The sequence below is a fragment of the Musa acuminata genome, chromosome BXJ2-9, assembly GCF_036884655.1.
Source record: "Musa acuminata AAA Group cultivar baxijiao chromosome BXJ2-9, Cavendish_Baxijiao_AAA, whole genome shotgun sequence".
Taxonomy (NCBI): domain Eukaryota; kingdom Viridiplantae; phylum Streptophyta; class Magnoliopsida; order Zingiberales; family Musaceae; genus Musa; species Musa acuminata.
Window position 1 is genome coordinate 6885751 of NC_088346.1, and position 18326 is coordinate 6904076.

General features: G+C 43.9%; 4 protein-coding genes across 6 annotated transcripts; 2 read left to right on the forward strand and 2 right to left on the reverse strand.

Moving 5' to 3' along the window:
* The first annotated feature begins 1267 nt into the window (after positions 1 to 1267).
* LOC103974537 (NAC domain-containing protein 21/22-like) lies at positions 1268 to 3948 on the forward strand. Of its 2 annotated transcripts, none has more exons than XM_065125171.1 (3): positions 1268 to 1562; positions 2308 to 2624; positions 3374 to 3948. In XM_065125171.1, the coding sequence occupies exons 1-3, from the start codon at positions 1373 to 1375 to the stop codon at positions 3797 to 3799; spliced, it is 933 nt and encodes a 310-aa protein (XP_064981243.1). In that variant the 5' UTR covers positions 1268 to 1372; the 3' UTR covers positions 3800 to 3948. The 2 variants fall into 2 exon arrangements, with proteins under 2 accessions (XP_064981243.1, XP_064981244.1); XM_065125172.1 differs by having other exon boundaries at positions 1288 to 1562; positions 2353 to 2624.
* A 1619-nt stretch (positions 3949 to 5567) lies between these two features.
* LOC135624015 (cocosin 1-like) lies at positions 5568 to 6886 on the reverse strand. The gene is made up of 3 exons (XM_065127485.1): positions 6605 to 6886; positions 6056 to 6520; positions 5568 to 5966 (listed from the first exon to the last, which is right to left on the reverse strand). The coding sequence occupies exons 1-3, from the start codon at positions 6884 to 6886 to the stop codon at positions 5568 to 5570; spliced, it is 1146 nt and encodes a 381-aa protein (XP_064983557.1).
* Positions 6887 to 9310: 2424 nt separating this feature from the next.
* Positions 9311 to 11535, forward strand: LOC135622883 (actin-related protein 7-like). 2 transcript variants are annotated; one of them, XM_065125175.1, is made up of 4 exons: positions 9311 to 9822; positions 10034 to 10217; positions 10906 to 10973; positions 11075 to 11535. In XM_065125175.1, exons 1-4 carry the CDS (start codon positions 9556 to 9558, stop codon positions 11225 to 11227), a joined length of 672 nt encoding a protein of 223 aa, XP_064981247.1. In that variant the 5' UTR covers positions 9311 to 9555; the 3' UTR covers positions 11228 to 11535. The 2 variants fall into 2 exon arrangements, with proteins under 2 accessions (XP_064981247.1, XP_064981248.1); XM_065125176.1 differs by having other exon boundaries at positions 9716 to 9822; positions 10024 to 10217.
* A 569-nt stretch (positions 11536 to 12104) lies between these two features.
* LOC135622882 (patatin-like protein 3) lies at positions 12105 to 17885 on the reverse strand. The gene is made up of 3 exons (XM_065125173.1): positions 16539 to 17885; positions 16271 to 16333; positions 12105 to 13497 (listed from the first exon to the last, which is right to left on the reverse strand). The coding sequence occupies exons 1-3, from the start codon at positions 17445 to 17447 to the stop codon at positions 13177 to 13179; spliced, it is 1293 nt and encodes a 430-aa protein (XP_064981245.1). The 5' UTR covers positions 17448 to 17885; the 3' UTR covers positions 12105 to 13176.
* Between the last annotated feature and the right edge of the window lie 441 nt (positions 17886 to 18326).

Genomic DNA, 18326 nt, shown 5'->3' on the forward strand with positions numbered 1-18326 from the left:
TTCTGAAAGATCTTCTTGCTTGACTTGGCAGGCCACCTGCTCCAACCCTCCATTCAAACTCGAAACTGGTTGTTTGATTGTTGTTGCAGCATTAGATAAATGACTGGATCGAGTCAGTAAAGTATAAACTGAGTGAATATGATTAGTTCAATGCACCTGTAGATGTCAATGTTCATCACCATGAAAAATCCACAGCAATTGACTAGGCCTTTGTCTCTCTTTAAATGGAAACTGTGATCCCAAAAGAGCTCTTATTTAAAGTCACAACTTGGGTTTGATGAGAGTGACTCCTATGTCCGATAACTTTTCTTCACAGCTAATGGATGACATTGAAGACCAGATTCTATCTAATCCATTGAAGAACTTTTGAACTTTGACACCATATTCAACGCATCTACTATGTTTTCTTTGTGAAAAATTGAAGTTGATCCCTTATTTAAATTCAAATAATATCTGTCATCTGTGCATTTCAATTTTTTGCAATGTGTGGCTATTCCTAAATCATCTTTTAGTCTGAAAAATAATTTTTTTTCAGACCTATAACTTATATACTAATCAATTTGGATGTCTCAGTAGAGACGAAAATAATAATCGAAAGGAAGGTAAATGACCACCGTACACTATGCAACGGGACGTGACATCTAATGGCGGATGGCTTGTCGTCTCCTTTCTCGCCGTATGTTGAGTTGTGTGTGGCATGAGTTGCTCGCCTGACGAGATGCATCAGACTTATCTTTCGATGTTTCCATGGCGATCTTGGCCGAGTGGGATTGGCAACACTACCTTCTCGACTTCGTGCATGACAACAACGGAGATTTCAGACTGATGGCAGAAAGGACAGGCGGCTGTAGCTGTGGCTGTGGCTGTGGACATTACTCACACAGTCTACGAGAACCCTCTTCACCTCAAACCTTATCCCTCGGTATGTGGATCCTGATGAGGTAGACACTGTTCTTGCTGTCTTCCAGATTGATACTGGTTATAAATGCAGTGATCCGAAACTCGACACTGAGCATCAAAGACTGCAAACTGTTTAGGTTCATCTTCATCTGCTTCGATTGGTGGATGAGATGTGACCCTGCCATACTTCCTTGCAGATAAATCCTTCTTTCTCGACTTAGCAAGAAGAATGACTCCTGAACAAATCTGCATGTCGCCATCAACGTCAACAAGCAACGTGGGAAGGCTGATGGGAGCGGGAAAAAGAATGTGGCATGATTCATCCCCTCTCCCTGCAACCTCCAATCTATGCCATTCTATTGCTCCCCTTTAAAGTTGACTTGGCGAACCTATTCGTACAACACCTAATCCCCCCCTAGCCTTAATACATCCCATCCCATCATTGCTTCCATTCTGTGGCTTGGCGGCTCTCATGAACGCCACCATGAGCATGTTGAGCATGGTGGAGGCGAAGCTGCCTCCAGGTTTCAGGTTCCACCCGAGGGACGACGAGCTCGTCTGCGACTACCTCGCCGCGAAGGCCGCCGGAGGCAGCACCGAGAGCAGTTCCATGATGATGGTGGATGTTGATCTCAACAAGTGTGACCCATGGGATCTTCCTGGTATGATTTCTTTCCCCCGTATAACATCATTTGCTGGTGTAGCATAGTGTTGTTTCCGCTTGATTTCACATGAACCAGCTGGTGTTTGTTCTTGAAAGCGCACAGTTTGATCCATCAAAAAGCATTCTGTAGACAATATTGAGTTTGCTGCACCCTGCCATGGCTGCCATATCCTTTAATTCGTATGATTTCTGAGAACATACAGAAATTTTTGTGTGCTTCCTTTCGTTTTTACTTCTACTAATCCCAGAAGAAGGTACATTTCTTGTTTTATGTCTTTCTTATCTCTTCAGCTCAATCTCCATGCTTCCCCTTTCTGGCTTTCCCAACAGTGGAAAATATGCTTCTGCCAAACTTGGCCACTTTCTAACCTCTTCATGTGTTCTGTTCCTGCATGATTGACTGCCAGAATTCCGTGGATTGTATTCCTGCTGCCCATGTCTATCTGAAATGAACCAAAATCCAGAAGGAGAACTTTTTAGCCTCCTCAAGCCAAAGATTATTGCTTGTCATCTTCTCTAATGTCATGTTGCTGAAGAGTTCATCACTCTGGTTTTAAGCAATCTCTATCATGGAGTTAGGTTCATTTCCGATGCCAAAGAAGCCATGGAGTGCTTGCCTTGTCTCTCTCTATCTCCATCAAACTTGAGACAACTTCATCTTGCATCAAAGTCCATCAGATCATTTTTCTCTGCCAAACAATACCAAGATTCTGATAGATTTGATGATAAACTTATGAAACCAGTGAACCGTTCAGTTTCCACTGAAGTAGATTGTTTCCGTGGATCAGCTGCTGCATGTGTTGGGGGCAACGAGTGGTACCTCTTCAGCCTTCGAGATCTGAAGTACGCGACCGGGCAGCGGACCAACCGGGCGACCATGTCAGGCTACTGGAAGGCCACAGGGAAGGATAAACCAGTGACCCGAAAAGGATTGCTGGTTGGGATGAGGAAGACTTTGGTGTTCTATCAAGGGAGAGCTCCCAAGGGGAAGAAGACAAAGTGGGTTATGCATGAATTCCGCATGGAAGGATCTGATGGTGCTCCGAAGTTGCCTTTCAAGGTAGCCTTGTGATCTCAATTCTCATAGATCACAGACTGAGAAGAAGATCATCTTTTTTGCTGCATACTCTGTTCTATTATCACTATCTTTTCTTACCTTTTTTCTTATATTGGATCACAGAGCCACGAGCAGGTTTAAGGCTTACATTAGAGCTTTGTTGGAAGATCTGCAAGGAACTTAAATTCTTGACCACATAAATCCAGATGCATAAGTACATAAATTTAAAGACAACATGGTAAAAGTTGTTAATTTAGATTAAATCATAAATCTCTATCCAGAGATAGAACTATTTATGAAACTTGTTTAACTGTGGACACAGTGAGGTCCGATAAAAGTGGGATGATTCAGAAAAGGAACAGTGATAACACTTCAACTGCAGACAGAAGATATCTTGATAGATTAGTGGAGTTAAAGAACAGCTAGTGCTTATACATGACAATTTATAGCAGGCTATATCCTGGATAAAGTTCTTTTTTATGTATATGTCATTTTCCTTCCATGAGATAGACTCTTGAAAACTTCTTCAAGCAATTGCTGTATCCTTATTTGACTATATATTTGATTGATTTTGTATGTATAAAAAATATCTCAACTCCTATACAGTGATCTTTAACCTAATGTGTGAATGCTAAGTAGTCATCTCAATCACTCAACTGTCATAATAATAATTAATTCAAAGTACTTGTCCTGATGTTTCTGCTAATCCTCTCATCACAAGGACAGTGACACTTATTTCTTTGTGCATGCAGTCAGACTGGGCCCTGTGTAGAGTCTTCTGCAACAACAGAAGGATCTCCACCATGCCAAGCATGGAGTCAAGCCATGAAAACTCAGGTTCACAGTCCCTCTCAGCTCTAATGGACAACTGCATCACCTTTGACCAAACCCCTTTCTACTCAGAGGGTTTTGAGCAGGTGCCCTGCTTCTCCAGCCTATCTCCAAGCTATGTATCCCAGTGCCAAGACTTTGTCCTAACAAAATGCTTAGCTCAAACCGGTGGTTTGCCTGAGTTGAACTCTGGATTGAACCAGCTCACTGGTGACAGAAGGGACTCGAGAACAGTTCTGAACCACCTCATCAAGTTTGAGGGTGATCCAAAGGGAAAGGTGGTGCCACAAGGGGGTTTTGAGGATTACTCAACACACAATCGTCTGCCATCAACTTGGAATCCTTGAGGCTTGGTGAGGTCGGTGGGCAACTAGAACAGAAGATACCACCTACTTGTAGTCACTCATTAAAGTTGTCTACATGTATAGTTTGGTGACTGACTGTATTCATAGACACTGCATAATCTTCTATCTCCTATTATGAGATTTTATTATTATTTTTTGGGTGGACAAGTTTAATGGGCATTTCAGAAAAAGACTAATGTTGAAGGATAATATCTGGAGGGTAATGGAAACTGCACCCAATATCAGATGCTGTCTTGTTCTTGATTCTACATCACATGCTCTGTAGATCTGTTTAAGTTGTCTTCTCATGTAAAATTTAGTGTGATCAATTATGCTTGATTGCAGAATTCAAACTGCACATCAAGAACTGTGCATCTTAAATATTCCCCTCGCTATTGCAGAAAACACAACTGGATCTGGTCATTGCTTGTGCCATTGGCAGTGTCAAGTATTGCCAAGTTAGTAGATTCTAATCTTCAGACTAGTTCATAGTACCAGTCATATCAAGTATATTGTGGAAGTGATTGGTGGAACCTTTCATTTAATCTATTTCTCATTAGTTTATAGCTTAGCTATTCAATATTAATGTTTGATCTGAGATCAGAAATGCTGACATTAAAGCCACAGATAAGCTGGTCCTCCTTCATCAATCCATTTGTTTACAGTTAAACCATCAACTACAAGCTCAGATGTTGTAGGTTGATATGTTGAACAGGTGACACCCACATCCTACTTGTCTCATTTTAAATGGACTGAGATCACTCAAAGCAGCTGCAGGCCAACTTCTTCTGTAGGCAATAAAAAACACCACAACTAACATCTAAATCTCTTTTTTTTCTGAAGATTGACCATAAAATAGTTTATAGCAATGATGAAGAAGGTACCAATCATTGAAGAAAATTCCACAGCTTTCCCTTGAATCAAAATGATGATAAGGTTGCTTCTCTTCCGTGGGACACGCCACCATGCCTACTAATATACTCTGTGCGTATGATGACATCAGAGTTTCCATGTCAGCAGCTACAACCAAAACAAGGCATACTGTGATGCAACAGATCTGCTAATTGTATCATTCAGCGGCAACAACGAAGAACCAACTTAGCTTTTTCTACGGAACGATGGGTGTTCAGCGCAGCGCAAAGGGAGGGAAAATCCCGCCGTTCACGGGGCCATGCACGGATCTTAATGCCACTAACTGTCCAAATCATGATGCCGCCAAAGAAGGACCGACTGCTATTGGTCGATGATGATGGCCAGAGAATGGGTCCCTTTAACTGACCAATCCTGTTATGCCATTCTGTTGTATCGAGAAAGGCAACTTCATAATGTCCCTTTATCTTTATATTTATTTCTAAAATAATTATTTTCTCATAGCTATGAAAGTTAACTATGAAATAGTATACTAATCATGTAATAATGGGTGGTGGGAAATCTATCATATGACGTAGTCACATTCGAGTTTTATTTTTTTCCTAATAATAATTTTCCACCCAATTATATCTATTATTTATTTTAAAATAAATTATTTTCTCAAACTAGTTAATAAAGTTAATTTCACCCATAGCAGTATAATAATCATATGACTAACGCATTGGTTTCATAGTGGAAAAAAGAAACACGCAAAGAAGAAAGCTCCAAACATGGAACGTTGTTTATTTGTGTTGTGAGCTGATACGACACACATCTAATGCATCATCTTTGTTGCCCACAACTTTTATTCCCTTGAAACTAGTCATTACGTTATTCGCCTCTAGCCACACTCTTCATTACGTTACATCGAAGTTCTGATCGCTTCCCTCTCGATCTTGGAAGCGAAGAGGGCCAGTTCATTTCCACGGTTAAACTTTAGCTGCATGGCCTCTTCTCTAGAGATGCGGTATGAGTTCATCAACACCTCCACCGGCATGTCACGGAAAGCCGATGTCTTCCCCACGAAATGGTTGACTATGGCATTGTCGTTGGTCTTGATGGAGACCCATTCGAAGCTCTCGCGTTGTGCCTGAATCGTCACCGCATAGTACTGCGGAACTACCAGTAGTTGACCCTGACGCAGCTCGCCATTGAATACGGTTTGGCCTCGGTGTCCCACCACCTGCACCCGGCTGCATCCCCTCAAGGCGTACATTATGCTGTGAGCATTGACATTCCAATGTGGCGACACTATGGCATTCTGCAAGCACACATAATCATCATATGTAATCAAAATTTTCGAGATCAGAGATGGAAGGTCGATGCTCATAGATATCTGTTTTATCATACCGGGCGGAGAAGTGCCCTCACGGCACTCATTTGAACGAATCTCAGAATTGGGAGCTTCTGGCTGTTGAGGGTGGTGATCCTTCCAGCGCGCGGATTGAAGTAGTCAGCACGCAAGGGGTCTCCAATGTTCTGCCTTATCTTCATGGTGCAGAAAGCCTCTAATATATTAGATTGACATCCCCTTCCCTCTTGGCATTCTTGTCTCACCTCTCTTTCTCGTACCAGCTGCTCACTCTTCCGTGATGCTTGTAGCACCTGAAGCCCACTCGTGACAAGGACTATCTCACCCCTCCTGTCGTCGGGATTCTGGATTTTTCTCACCAATTCCCTATCGACACCGAGTGCCTCTGCCAGTGGATCGAGCTCAAAACCGCTGAGCAGGTTGTTCCCCTTTATCTGCTGTAATCTCACTTCTATTTGGGAACCTTGCTCGACTAGTCTCTCCCTCCCAGCAAGTAGAAATTCCTATCATGGTATGTTTCTCAATTAAATTACCTTGGAAACTGTGATGCGTGAGATAATTAGATGGATGGATTCATTAAGGCTCACCCTATGCTGGCGATCCAGTTGATTGGCGCTGCTGCTTGTGTCGAAGGTGGTAATCGCGACGACACCTACTTCGCCAGTGTTGTAGCACCGATGAGAAACTCCAGCGGGCAACGCGATGATGTCTCCCTCACGGAAGTAGTGGATCCTCTGGTGCTCGTCTCGGAACCTCTGACATCGGCCTGCCGTCTGTTCCCATTGTTGTTCGGTTTGCTGGAAGGATTGGAACGTCTCTGGGCATCCAGGGAACACTGTTCCAAGGATTCCCCTTCCTGCATCCACCATGGACCATCGTCGAGCTTTAATACAATATATATGACATGGAATTAAATCGCCATATTCAAAGAGCACGATGTATTTGCATGAACGAGCCTTGCGCAATATAGACGAGGCGTGGTGCACTGGAAAAGGATGGCAGGAGAAGGCCTCTCGGTTGGATGGTATGACGACATGCAGCCACGCCCACACACTGGAGCTGCTCATTGTACTGGTAAAAATACTCTGTGTAGCCAGCTTCCGAGGGCACACGTCGGGTGAGCTCAAGGGTGCTTAGCTTCTCGATTTTGCATTGGCTCACGCGGCTGTAGCGATGCACATTCATCCATGGTTCACCGGCTCCCTGCTGGCCGAGGCCAAGCTGGGCTCGAGAGATGTGGCAGAAGAGGAACAAGCAAAGAGAGAAAGAGAGGAGAATGGAGGTGGAGGTGGCCATGGCTTAGTGTTCTGCAGAAGGAACGGGGAGAGAGTGGTGAAGGGGAGTGCAGAAGTGGGAGGGCATTTATAATGGGTTCCTTTAGAGGGTTGTATGGAGTTTGGTTGGGAGGTCACGAGGCTTCGCATGGGTTCTCGTGTCGCCGCATGCAAACGACTGGTTTGAAAGGGAAGCACAGATGCTTGGGTTTGGTAGGAAGGGGACGATTTCGGTTGATAGCCCCAACTGCATGCTGCGAAGAAAATGTGCAGCAGAGATATCTTACTTGGTTTCCAAAATGTGGAAATGATTAGTGGAACCTTTCATTTAATCTATTTCTCATTAGTTTATCGCTTAGCTATTCAATATTAATGTTTGATCTGAGATCAGCTAACAACAAACCTGACCATCAGGAAGGGTGTGCGTCTCTTTAGGCCATGTTCTTTGGGTCTCATCAAAGGCAACTTGATCTTCTGCACACCGTGCATATTGCTCCTTCAACTTCTCAACCTCAGAAATGTCGATGTTCATTAAGGTATTGGATTTGCGAAGTTCTTGTGTTAGTAAGTTAGTCAAATCAATTCTCCCAATTTGAAACCTTTTTGAGGCTATGTGCTGAACAGCACCTTCACAAACTGGTGCAATATCTGTCAAAATCAGATGGAACATGTCAAAATAACTTTTGACATTTGTACAGTTCTGTATAAATAATTAATCAACTCCAGTAGATAGGCAGAACTATAAGATCTTATAAGCACAAACCACCCATCAAGTCTAGCAAGAAGTCTTAAGATGTTTAATATGTAAAAAAAAATATAAAGAGTTGCTGCATCAGCTTAAAAGTGAGGAATCTATAACAAGACTTCCAAACTCTACTCAGCCATTTAAGAGGCCTCACTACAAAAATACCTAATGTATTTCAAGATTGAAAAGAAATAAAGAGGGAAAAACATTTCAGTCTTCTCCAGTTATCATTTCATGTGTATTGAGAAGTTAGGCCAAGATTGAAAAGACCCCACCAATGCTGGATATGGGATGGGCAATATGCAGATTTATCCATGCAAAGCGAGTAGTTCCATGATCTAAATCATAACACGCATGTTGGAATGGAGTAGGCACAGCACTGAACAAATGTCCACTCTAACAGTCTCTAAAGTGTTATAAAGAAGGAAACACATCTTTCTATAAATTGTTACTTCAGATCAAGTTATCCCAGCGGAAAAGACATGTCCAGTAATAGTTTGAGATCAACCTATATGATGATAAATTTTTTAGCATCACATCAATGTGACATCAGTTTACTACACAATGAAGGTTAGTTATAATCTTATTGGCATCACATCAAAAGAATGGTTCGGAGTTGATGAAGGTTCATTGTGTAGTAAACTGATGTCAGAACAATGAAATGAGGAGATAATTTTTTAGCCATTGCTCTACTCCGAACCATTCTTTTGATAATCATTCCAACGTGTTTCAGATATAGGAACATGTGAGCCTTCCATGCATTGGCCATTCTTAGGAGCTTTTCCTGGTTTAAATTAACCTTCTAATGAATTTATTAATGTAGTTATAATTTATCTACTTGAAAAATGATTCTAGCTAATTGATGTTTGTATTGACTAAATCGTCTTAGCGAAGAAGTTTCAATACCCAGTGTTCCAAAATTTATCATCATATAGGTTGATCTCAAACTATTACTGGACATGTCTTTTCCGCTGGGATAACTTGATCTGAAGTAACAATTTATAGAAAGATGTGTTTCCTTCTTTATAACACTTTAGAGACTGTTAGAGTGGACATTTGTTCAGTGCTGTGCCTACTCCATTCCAACATGCGTGTTATGATTTAGATCATGGAACTACTCGCTTTGCATGGATAAATCTGCATATTGCCCATCCCATATCCAGCATTGGTGGGGTCTTTTCAATCTTGGCCTAACTTCTCAATACACATGAAAGGATAACTGGAGAAGACTGAAATGTTTTTCCCTCTTTATTTCTTTTCAATCTTGAAATACATTAGGTATTTTTGTAGTGAGGCCTCTTAAATGGCTGAGTAGAGTTTGGAAGTCTTGTTATAGATTCCTCACTTTTAAGCTGATGCAGCAACTCTTTATATTTTTTTTTTACATATTAAACATCTTAAGACTTCTTGCTAGACTTGATGGGTGGTTTGTGCTTATAAGATCTTATAGTTCTGCCTATCTACTGGAGTTGATTAATTATTTATACAGAACTGTACACATGTCAAAAGTTATTTTGACATGTTCCATCTGATTTTGACAGATATTGCACCAGTTTGTGAAGGTGCTGTTCAGCACATTGCCTCAAAAAGGTTTCAAATTGGGGGAATTGATTTGACTAACTTACTAACACAAGAACTTCGCAAATCCAATACCTTAATGAACATCGACATTTCTGAGGTTGAGAAGTTGAAGGAGCAATATGCACGGTGTGCAGAAGATCAAGTTGCCTTTGGTGAGACCCAAAGAACATGGCCTAAAGAGACGCACACCCTTCCTGATGGTCAGGTTTGTTGTTAGCTGATCTCCAATCTTACTGTCATGAATCTGCATCTTAAGTTCATCTTCTTCACTATCTCCCTTTTCTCTCCGTCCCACCTTAGGATTATGTTTTCACATGTAGTGTTTGTCATGTGTTGCATGGTATGCACAGGTACATATACTCCTGTCTATAAATGTCTCTCTCCATTAAAGTTGTTTTTCACAAAGGTATTTGCAGACTATAACTATTGGACGGGAGGGCTATATTGTTGGGGAAGCTCTATTTCAACCATCAATTTTGGGCTTAGAGGAGTATGGGATAGTTGAGCAGCTGGTTCACAGCATCTCAAGCGTTTCTTCTGAGAACCTACGTCAACTACTTGAAAATACCATGCTTTGTGGTGGTACAGCATCTATGTCTGGTATGAATTTGTACTCTTTGGATGTTCTATTTTCGGAATTTTTTTTCTCATGATAGTAGTATTGGTGTAATAGTAGTTTTTCGGATAACTTGTCCAATAAATGTACCATGCATATTGCAAGTTAAATTTCTCTTTGTTCATTCTTGCAAAATGCTCGATTCTACATAATTGAAGAATGAAAATTAGAAGAACATTTTTAACCTTCTTTTTTGTTCTTACATTTTCGGAGCTTCTAGTCTTGACACAAGAAGCACTACAAATAGAATAATTATTTGTACATGGGTGACCCTAATCATATCATCAGTGAAAGTAATGTGGCTTGACACGACATGTATAATATGGGAAAAGAATTTCAATTCATTCAATCTATCTATGATAGTATGATTTTCATTATCATCTCTTTCCCTCTTTTTATAGACTCCTCAATTATAAGAAGAAAGAAAAATAAAAAAGTAACCCTTAAACTAGTGTAATTTATTCAAATGAGAAATAAATTAAAATGTTCTACATCATCCTTTCTTTATACTTGAGAACCGATACTGAAGTTGTAGCTCTAACATTACCAATGCAACATGCAGTGCCCTATGAGTGTTATCTTGCAGTCAGGGTTCTTATGCTCCAATTATCATGTGATCATAAAGCCCAGTTGCCTCGGAATGAACAAAGGCTAACATGTTTACTTCCTCAGGTTTTGAAGAGCGGTTCCAAAAGGAAGCTAATCTATGCTCTTCATCCATTCGACCATCACTTATTAAGGTATCTGCTATACCTTTGTTCTCTGTTTCCACCTTTAATGAGGCAAAATTTCAAAATTCCATTACAGAGTACTTTCTTCTAATCCTTTGTTGTTCTTTCAGCCACCAGAATACATGCCAGAGAACTTATCCAAGAATTCAGCCTGGATGGGTGGTGCTATATTGGCTAAAGTTGTTTTCCCTCAAAACCAGCATGTCACCAAGGGAGATTATGATGAGACGGGACCGGCAATTGTTCACAAGAAGTGCTTCTAGTTGTAAATTGCCAGCATAGTATAGGCTGCTATCTACTAATCCGCATACGTGCTAATCATGATTATTCTATTTGTAGCACTTATGTTTTCGCAATTACTTTGGCAATTCTAGAAAGTAGAGACAAGCATCTGATTCTCTTAAGCAGATATCCTCCTTTCAGGTAAAATATCTTATGGGAAATGAGTGTGTGCCAAAAGGTAAAGCTCATTCAAGATTTGGCTTGCTCTTATGAGACTGAACGAGTGTACAACATTCTACTAATCACCCGGAATGGGTTACATGCTCAAATATTTAGCATGGACTAGGTATTATGTTTGCACATTGATTTTTGTTGATTTAATCTGCATACTGTTGGATGATGCATTTTTGTTGGCTTGTTTATTCTTGTTGATTTAATTCCCAAGATCGTAATGAAAAAGATAAAGATGAAGGGTTGTGTTAGGTTACTGTTAATCAATGGAACATGGATCTTTATGATTTTTGTTGTCGTTATTGTACTCTTGGATGATGCATTGATGCTCTTATTTTTTAAAGCAGAAATCAGTGGTGTATTGTTTTCTATAAAGCTTTTGACCTCCAAATAGTTGGGGTATTATGAATTCTCATTGCCATGTACAAGTTCTTAAAGAAAATTAGAAATGAACTTGATAATTTTTTTTTTATTTATTCCTTCCGTTCAAACATTATATAATATGCATGCTAGATTCTTACAGTAGGACTTGAACTTCTAACCCCTATCTTGACACCAGATTGACTAGGGACAGACTAAAAGTATTTTTTTTGTCATAAATAAATGTGTCTGTATATGAAGACAAAGAAGACAATTGTACAGGACACTGCTAAAATATGACACTTATTATGTAAAAAACATCAAAAATCTAATAATGACTAGTGTTCTGATTAGCCACTATGGAAGGGACTGACAAGGGTTGCATTCATCCCTATCCCTGCCTTTGGCACTAAATCTTAAGCTGTTAAACTACACATCCAAGGACAATAGTGCAAATCCCCAGAGATGCTACCACAGCATAGGAAGAAACAAAACCAACAAATAGAGGTACAGATCCTTTCTTGTGCATTGGATCACACAAATAGATTTGTCTTACTCTTGTGGGTATCAGCTGTGGAATCTTAGAGACCAGAGTTGACTCAAGGTAAGTTACCAAGAAAGTTCTTCAGCAACCTCCCATTGTCATCTGCACATCATTATATATATATAGTTAAGAAAGTAATTACCAAGAATGTTCTTGAGCAAACTCCCATTGTTATATGTGCATCATTCTTTATTACATATCATGAGCTGTGTTAACAATGGGAGTAATAGCACTGTCTTCACCTCTTTTAAGAGGTTAACCCACAGTAATAGCATTGTCTGACTGAATCTTTATTTTAGCATAAGGTTACTACTACTTTCCAGATGCCAGCAACTCCTTGGCGCTCATGCAGTGGGCCGTGGCTCGTCTTGCCAAACCTAGAGTTGCACCAGTCTTGTCACTTCACTCTCAGTGATGTGTTCATCATCAACTCGAGTGAGAAGTCAGCCTCATTGTAGTTCAGAGGTTAAACCCTTCAATAATGCAACTACATCACATTGGTCAAACGAGTGCTATTTTGACTCCAACGCTCGATTATACTTGGGTTTTAGATTGCTTCTTAATGCTATCATATGTTGATTTTTTCCAAAGAAAGCCATTATGTTCCAAAAATCATTTAGATGATCACATATAATTGGGAATCATAAGTTCTAAGGTAAAATAGTGTCCATCTTGAATTCCAAACACAATTAATATGAGAGATCCAAATTCACATTTCTACCGCGTTAATAATTTAGCGAACAATTTCCAAGCTTGAATTGATTTCCCATGTCATACCCTCCACTAAGGAAAACACATATTTTAGAACCCACAACAGTCTATGCACAAGCAGCTATCTCGACTCCACCGTCTCCATCATGTCGATGTCGTGCTCGTAGAAATAGTCGTGGTAACGGTGACCGTAGTCGCGGTCGTCGTCGACGACGTTCGTGGCGTCATCACTTGCTTTAGCACCACCGTCGGGATCGGGCCCTTCTTCCTCCACTCCTCCTCCTTTACGAGCTCCTCCGCGAATTGGTCGAGCTCGTCGCCGTTGGTCCGCTCCGAGATCTTTCCTCGCCCTCTGAAGAGCAGCGACTCCACGTGTCGCTGTGACAGAACGCGTTCTGTTGCCTCCACCGAGCTCTTCGAGCTCGTCGTCTTTGACATGCAATTTCCCGACATGAATGCGGTGTCCTGCAGAGGCTATCCATGAACAATCCATCGACTGTGGCTATAACCACGTTATCATAGGTGATAAGTGTTAGGATCAAGAGCACTAAGAGGGGGGGGGGGGGGGGTGAATTAGTGCAGCGGAAAATTTTCTGCGATTAAAATCGAAAGCTGCGTTTGAACGATAAAAACTATTTTGATGCGAAAGTCGATTCTAAGATTACTTATGATTAAGTGCAGTTTACGTCCAAACACAGTTTGCGTCTAAGCGCAGTTTACACAATTTGCGTCTAAATGCAGTTTGTGTCTAAATACAGATTGCGTCTAAGCGTAGTTTGCATCTAAGCGCAGTTTGCGTCTAAGCTCAGATTGCGTCTAAGCGCAATTTGCGTCTAAACTCAGATTTGGAAAGATCTGAACTTAAACACTCGTTCGTAAAAGCGCAGAAGACAGTTTGCAGTTATAAATAGAATCAAAACGTAAATGTAAACTGCAATGTAAAGATCGTACGAAAACACCGATTTACGTCTGAATGCAGATTCGGAAAGATCAGAACTTAGAAACTTGTTCGTAAAAGCGCAGAGAGCAGTAGCTATGTAGGAGGTTTGCAGTAATGATAAAATGCTCAAAATAAAAGCAAACCAGAGATTTAGAGTGGTTCGGTCAGTCTTGACCTACTCCACTTTTGGCTTCCTCCACCGACGAGGTCACCGACGTCAACTAGAGGCCTTCCTTCAATAGGCGAAGGCCAACTGCCCTTTTACAGTTTCACTCCTTTTGACGGGCTCAGGAGACAACCCTTACAGAACCTTTCTCTCCTCTCTTTACCACTCAAGACTTGAAGAACAGAAAGAGGAGAACTTTTGGACTTTACACAAATTTGAGCTCTTAGAATCACAGAAAAGATCAAGAATTCGGTGTAGGTCTGTATTTTTTCAGTGCTGAATGGGTGGGGTATTTATAGGCCCCAACCCAGTTCAAATTTGGAGCTCAAAACGATCAAATCCCGGAATTCCGGGATCAGGCGGTTGCACCTCCTAACTGGAGCGGTTGCACCGCATGGCAGAGCTCGAAGACTGAGCCTCTGGGCGGTGCCACCTCTGTTAGGGGCGGTGGCACCTCTCTGCCAAAGCTCGAAGACCGAGCTCAGGCGGTTGCACCGCCTGGCAGAGCTCGAAACTTGAGCTCTAGCGGTGCTACCTCCTGACAGAGGAGGTTGCACCGCCCAGTCTCGCTCGGAGACTGAGCCCTGGGCGGTTGCACCTCTTGGCTGGGGCGGTTGCACCGCCCAGTCTCACTGGGAGACATAGCCTGGGCGGTGCTACCTCCCTGCCTGGGCGGTTGCACCTCCCACAGTAACCTGGGTCTGAATGGGTTGATCCATTCGGCCCAATTTGAGTTCTTCAAGGGCCCAATTACCCCAAGATTAAGCTAATGGGATCACCTCCCATTTCTAACTTAATCAATGTGCTAACTACGATTATTTCCTAAGATATATTCTGCAGCTTGCTCCGGTGCGTCAATCGCTTCTTTCGGCAAGTTTCCGGCGAACTTCCGTCGATCATCCGACGAACCCTCGGTGATGCTTCTGCGGACTTCCGGCAAACTCCTGGACTTGCGACGATCCACTTGGCGAGTTCTAACGAGCTTCTTTGGCAAGCTTCCGAACTTCTCGGATTTGTTCCCGCAGAACCTCCGACGACTATCCGAAACTTCCGTCGAGCTCTCGAACTCCCAACGTGATCATTGTTATAACTCCGGCGCAACTCCTGCTGCATGTCTTACTTCTATCGTAGTTAATCCTGCACACTCAAAACAAAAACTTCGATCGAGACAATTAGTTCTAAGCAATTAACCAAGTTGTCCGGCATGTCATTGGTCCCTCGACGCTTCGTCCGATTCTTCGGCGCATCGTCTTTTCCTGCGGCCTATTGCCCACTCGGCCAGTTGACTCCGCAACTCCGATATCCTTGGCACAATACCCACTCTTCTTGGCCCGATGCCCGAGTCCACGACTCGAAGCATTCTGTCGATACGTCGACCGATCCACCGGCCCGACGTCCAATCTTCTGACATGTTCCTCCGGCACAACATGATGTTCCTGCTTTAATTGTCTCATCCTGATCGAAGCATCCTGCGTCACTCAAAACGCAGATTAAATCATAAACATATATCAAGTAGTTTCATCATCAAAATACGAGATTCAACAATAAGGGCAATAATTATGATAAGACCCCCGTGACATCAGCTGACGCCCCGCGCCTCTGACGGGCTGACGACGCCTGACCAGCATGGGTTGGAACGCCAACCGAGGCCCATCAACGACCGCTCAGACTCGCCTCCTCAGGACACGCCAACAGCAATGTCAGACGTCATCAAGGGGTACGACCCTGCTCCCAGTGGGCAGGTGCATCCGGTAACACTCAAACCCCATATAAATACCCCCGCGTTCTAAGATACGGGAGAAAAGGAAAAAATGAGAGAGCACTCTCCTCCACATCACTAACTTGATTGTCGGAGGGGTCGGGCCGAGCTTCCGACCCGACCTGTGTGCAGGAACGAAGACAAAGCGTGTCTCGCCGGACGTACAGGCGGGGAGCCCTTTCCCGGAGGAAACGACGACCCCTCTCCCCGGCCAAATTGACCAACGAGTCGACGACCTCTACTATTCCGAGGAATCTCCCAGGGGATTCCCGCCATTCGGACTCAGAACAAGCCGCGTCGATCCCGAGGCCACGACATAAAGTTGTTTACCCCAACAGTAGGTATAGTTTGCTCACAGAAGTCGAAGGTTTACCTGTAAGCGCAGGTAATTGCTTGCTCTACGGTGTCCGAATGCCGTCGCCACCGCTTGATCCACCTGACGATGATCACAAAAGCCACGGCTTTTGATGAGTTAATCTGAACCGTCAAAATATTTGATCATAGATGATTGTGAGAATGTACGGTCAGGATACGTTTTCTACCGACAATTGGTTAGGGCTAGAAAATGTCTCGAAGAAAGAGGAAAAGAAACTGAAAGCAGCGGGCGGGAGAAAGGAGATGGGGGAGTCCGGAATCCGTACCATGTCGGCGAATCCCTCGCCAGCGATCCTGACGAGCTCAGCGGCACCCGGTGCGGCTGGCGCGGGGGCGGAAGCGCCGAGAGACACCACCATGAGGTCTTCCACCCCGGCCGCGAACGGGAAGTCCGGCTTGTTGTGGAGGACGTGCGTGATGGCCGCGGCCACAGGGTTGGCCATCGCCACCCCGGCGCCCACCGCGGTGACGCGCGTCCGCCCGTCCACCGACCGCAGATCGACCGCCGCGGTGGATGCGTCGGCGCACGTGGCCGCGCACACTTCCCACATCCGGAAGTCGTACCCGTCTGCCTCTACCGCGTCAGCCCGCGAGAAGAGGAACGGCGCCCCGGTGGCGAGGTCGTAGCACGGGATGAGCACCGGCTTGACGGTGTCCCTCAGCGTCGCGTCGCCGAAGATCCGACGGAAGAAACTCCCGGGTCGACGGAACATCCCACGGAATAGGCCCCTCCCGGAGGAGAAGCCGCGCCCGCGGCGGCGGCTCTCGGAGAGGAGGAGGTGCAGGGCGTCGGTTGCGGAGAACAAGGGCCGACCGTCGTGGTCCCTGGTAAAGAGCATCGCGACGAGGACGCCGCCGGCGCCGGAGCCGGCCGCGACGTCGAACATGTAGGCAACGCGGGCGGATGGGTCGCCGGAACGGTGACGGAGGGAGGACTCGAGCCGGGCGAGGGCGACCGCGGCGAGGAGGGCATCGGAGGGGCTGCCGCCGCCGTCGATGGACAGGATCCGGATCCTTCCTCGGGCACCTGCGGCGGTCCGGGGGGAGGCGCCAGCTGAGGAGTAGGAGGAAGTGGGGAAGAAGAGCTTGTTGGGGTCGTCGAGGCCGAAGAGGAACTTGCTCTCGAGGACGGAGAAGATCTCGTAACTGAGCTTGTCGGCGTCGACGAACGCCATCCTTCCGAGAGCGTGATGGAAGCGGTCGAGCCCCACGGAGAAAAAGAACCGAAACGGATTTATCTGGAACGGAACGGAGGACTCGAGCTTGGAAGGCGGCGAGCTGGGTAAGTTAGCGGAACGTGGGCCTGACCCGTACGTGAGCCGCAGCAACCGTCGGATGAGCCGCAAACGGTCGAGATCGGAGGCGGGGAGATGCGCTGCGGAAAGTGGGACGAAGGCTGGTGAGGCGTGGGTTGCGTCGAGTCGGTGGAAGGGGATTCGTCGACGACTCGGCGGGGAGTTCAGATGGGCTTGCACGTGTGGGAGGACCTCGGTACCTGCGGTCACCGACGGCTTCGGTACTGGGGATCGGACGCGATCGCATGGATCCCAGAACGGTGTCGGGGACGGACGAGACAGTGACAGCGGCAAATCAGGTTGCGCCACGCTTCACTTTTTTTTTTATGACCCGCGGGGATCAGAAAAAGGAAGAAAAATATAGAGGTAATACTGTCCATATCTTTTAATTACATGGCTTTAATAGTTACTTACAAAAGGGGATCAATTTATTAACTTGATAGGTCACATAAAGATTTCACGTTTTTAACATAAAGGTTTCACCTTTTTACACTTTGTCCTTCATAAATTATTTTCGTGAATCGTATCCTTATTAACTAGATTACAAAGATGTTATGACACAAACACCATCCTGTTTATAAGAATCAGGTTTTTTAAAGACTAATTAACATTAATCAAATCAAAATATTAAAAAGAATTAAGAATTTGACGATTAAAAGAGTTATCCAATACTCTCATCTTTTGCAAGCCTGGATAAGTTTGATAATTTATTGGGTTAAAAATCAAATAAAATAGCAAATGATTAATTGGTTAGATTTG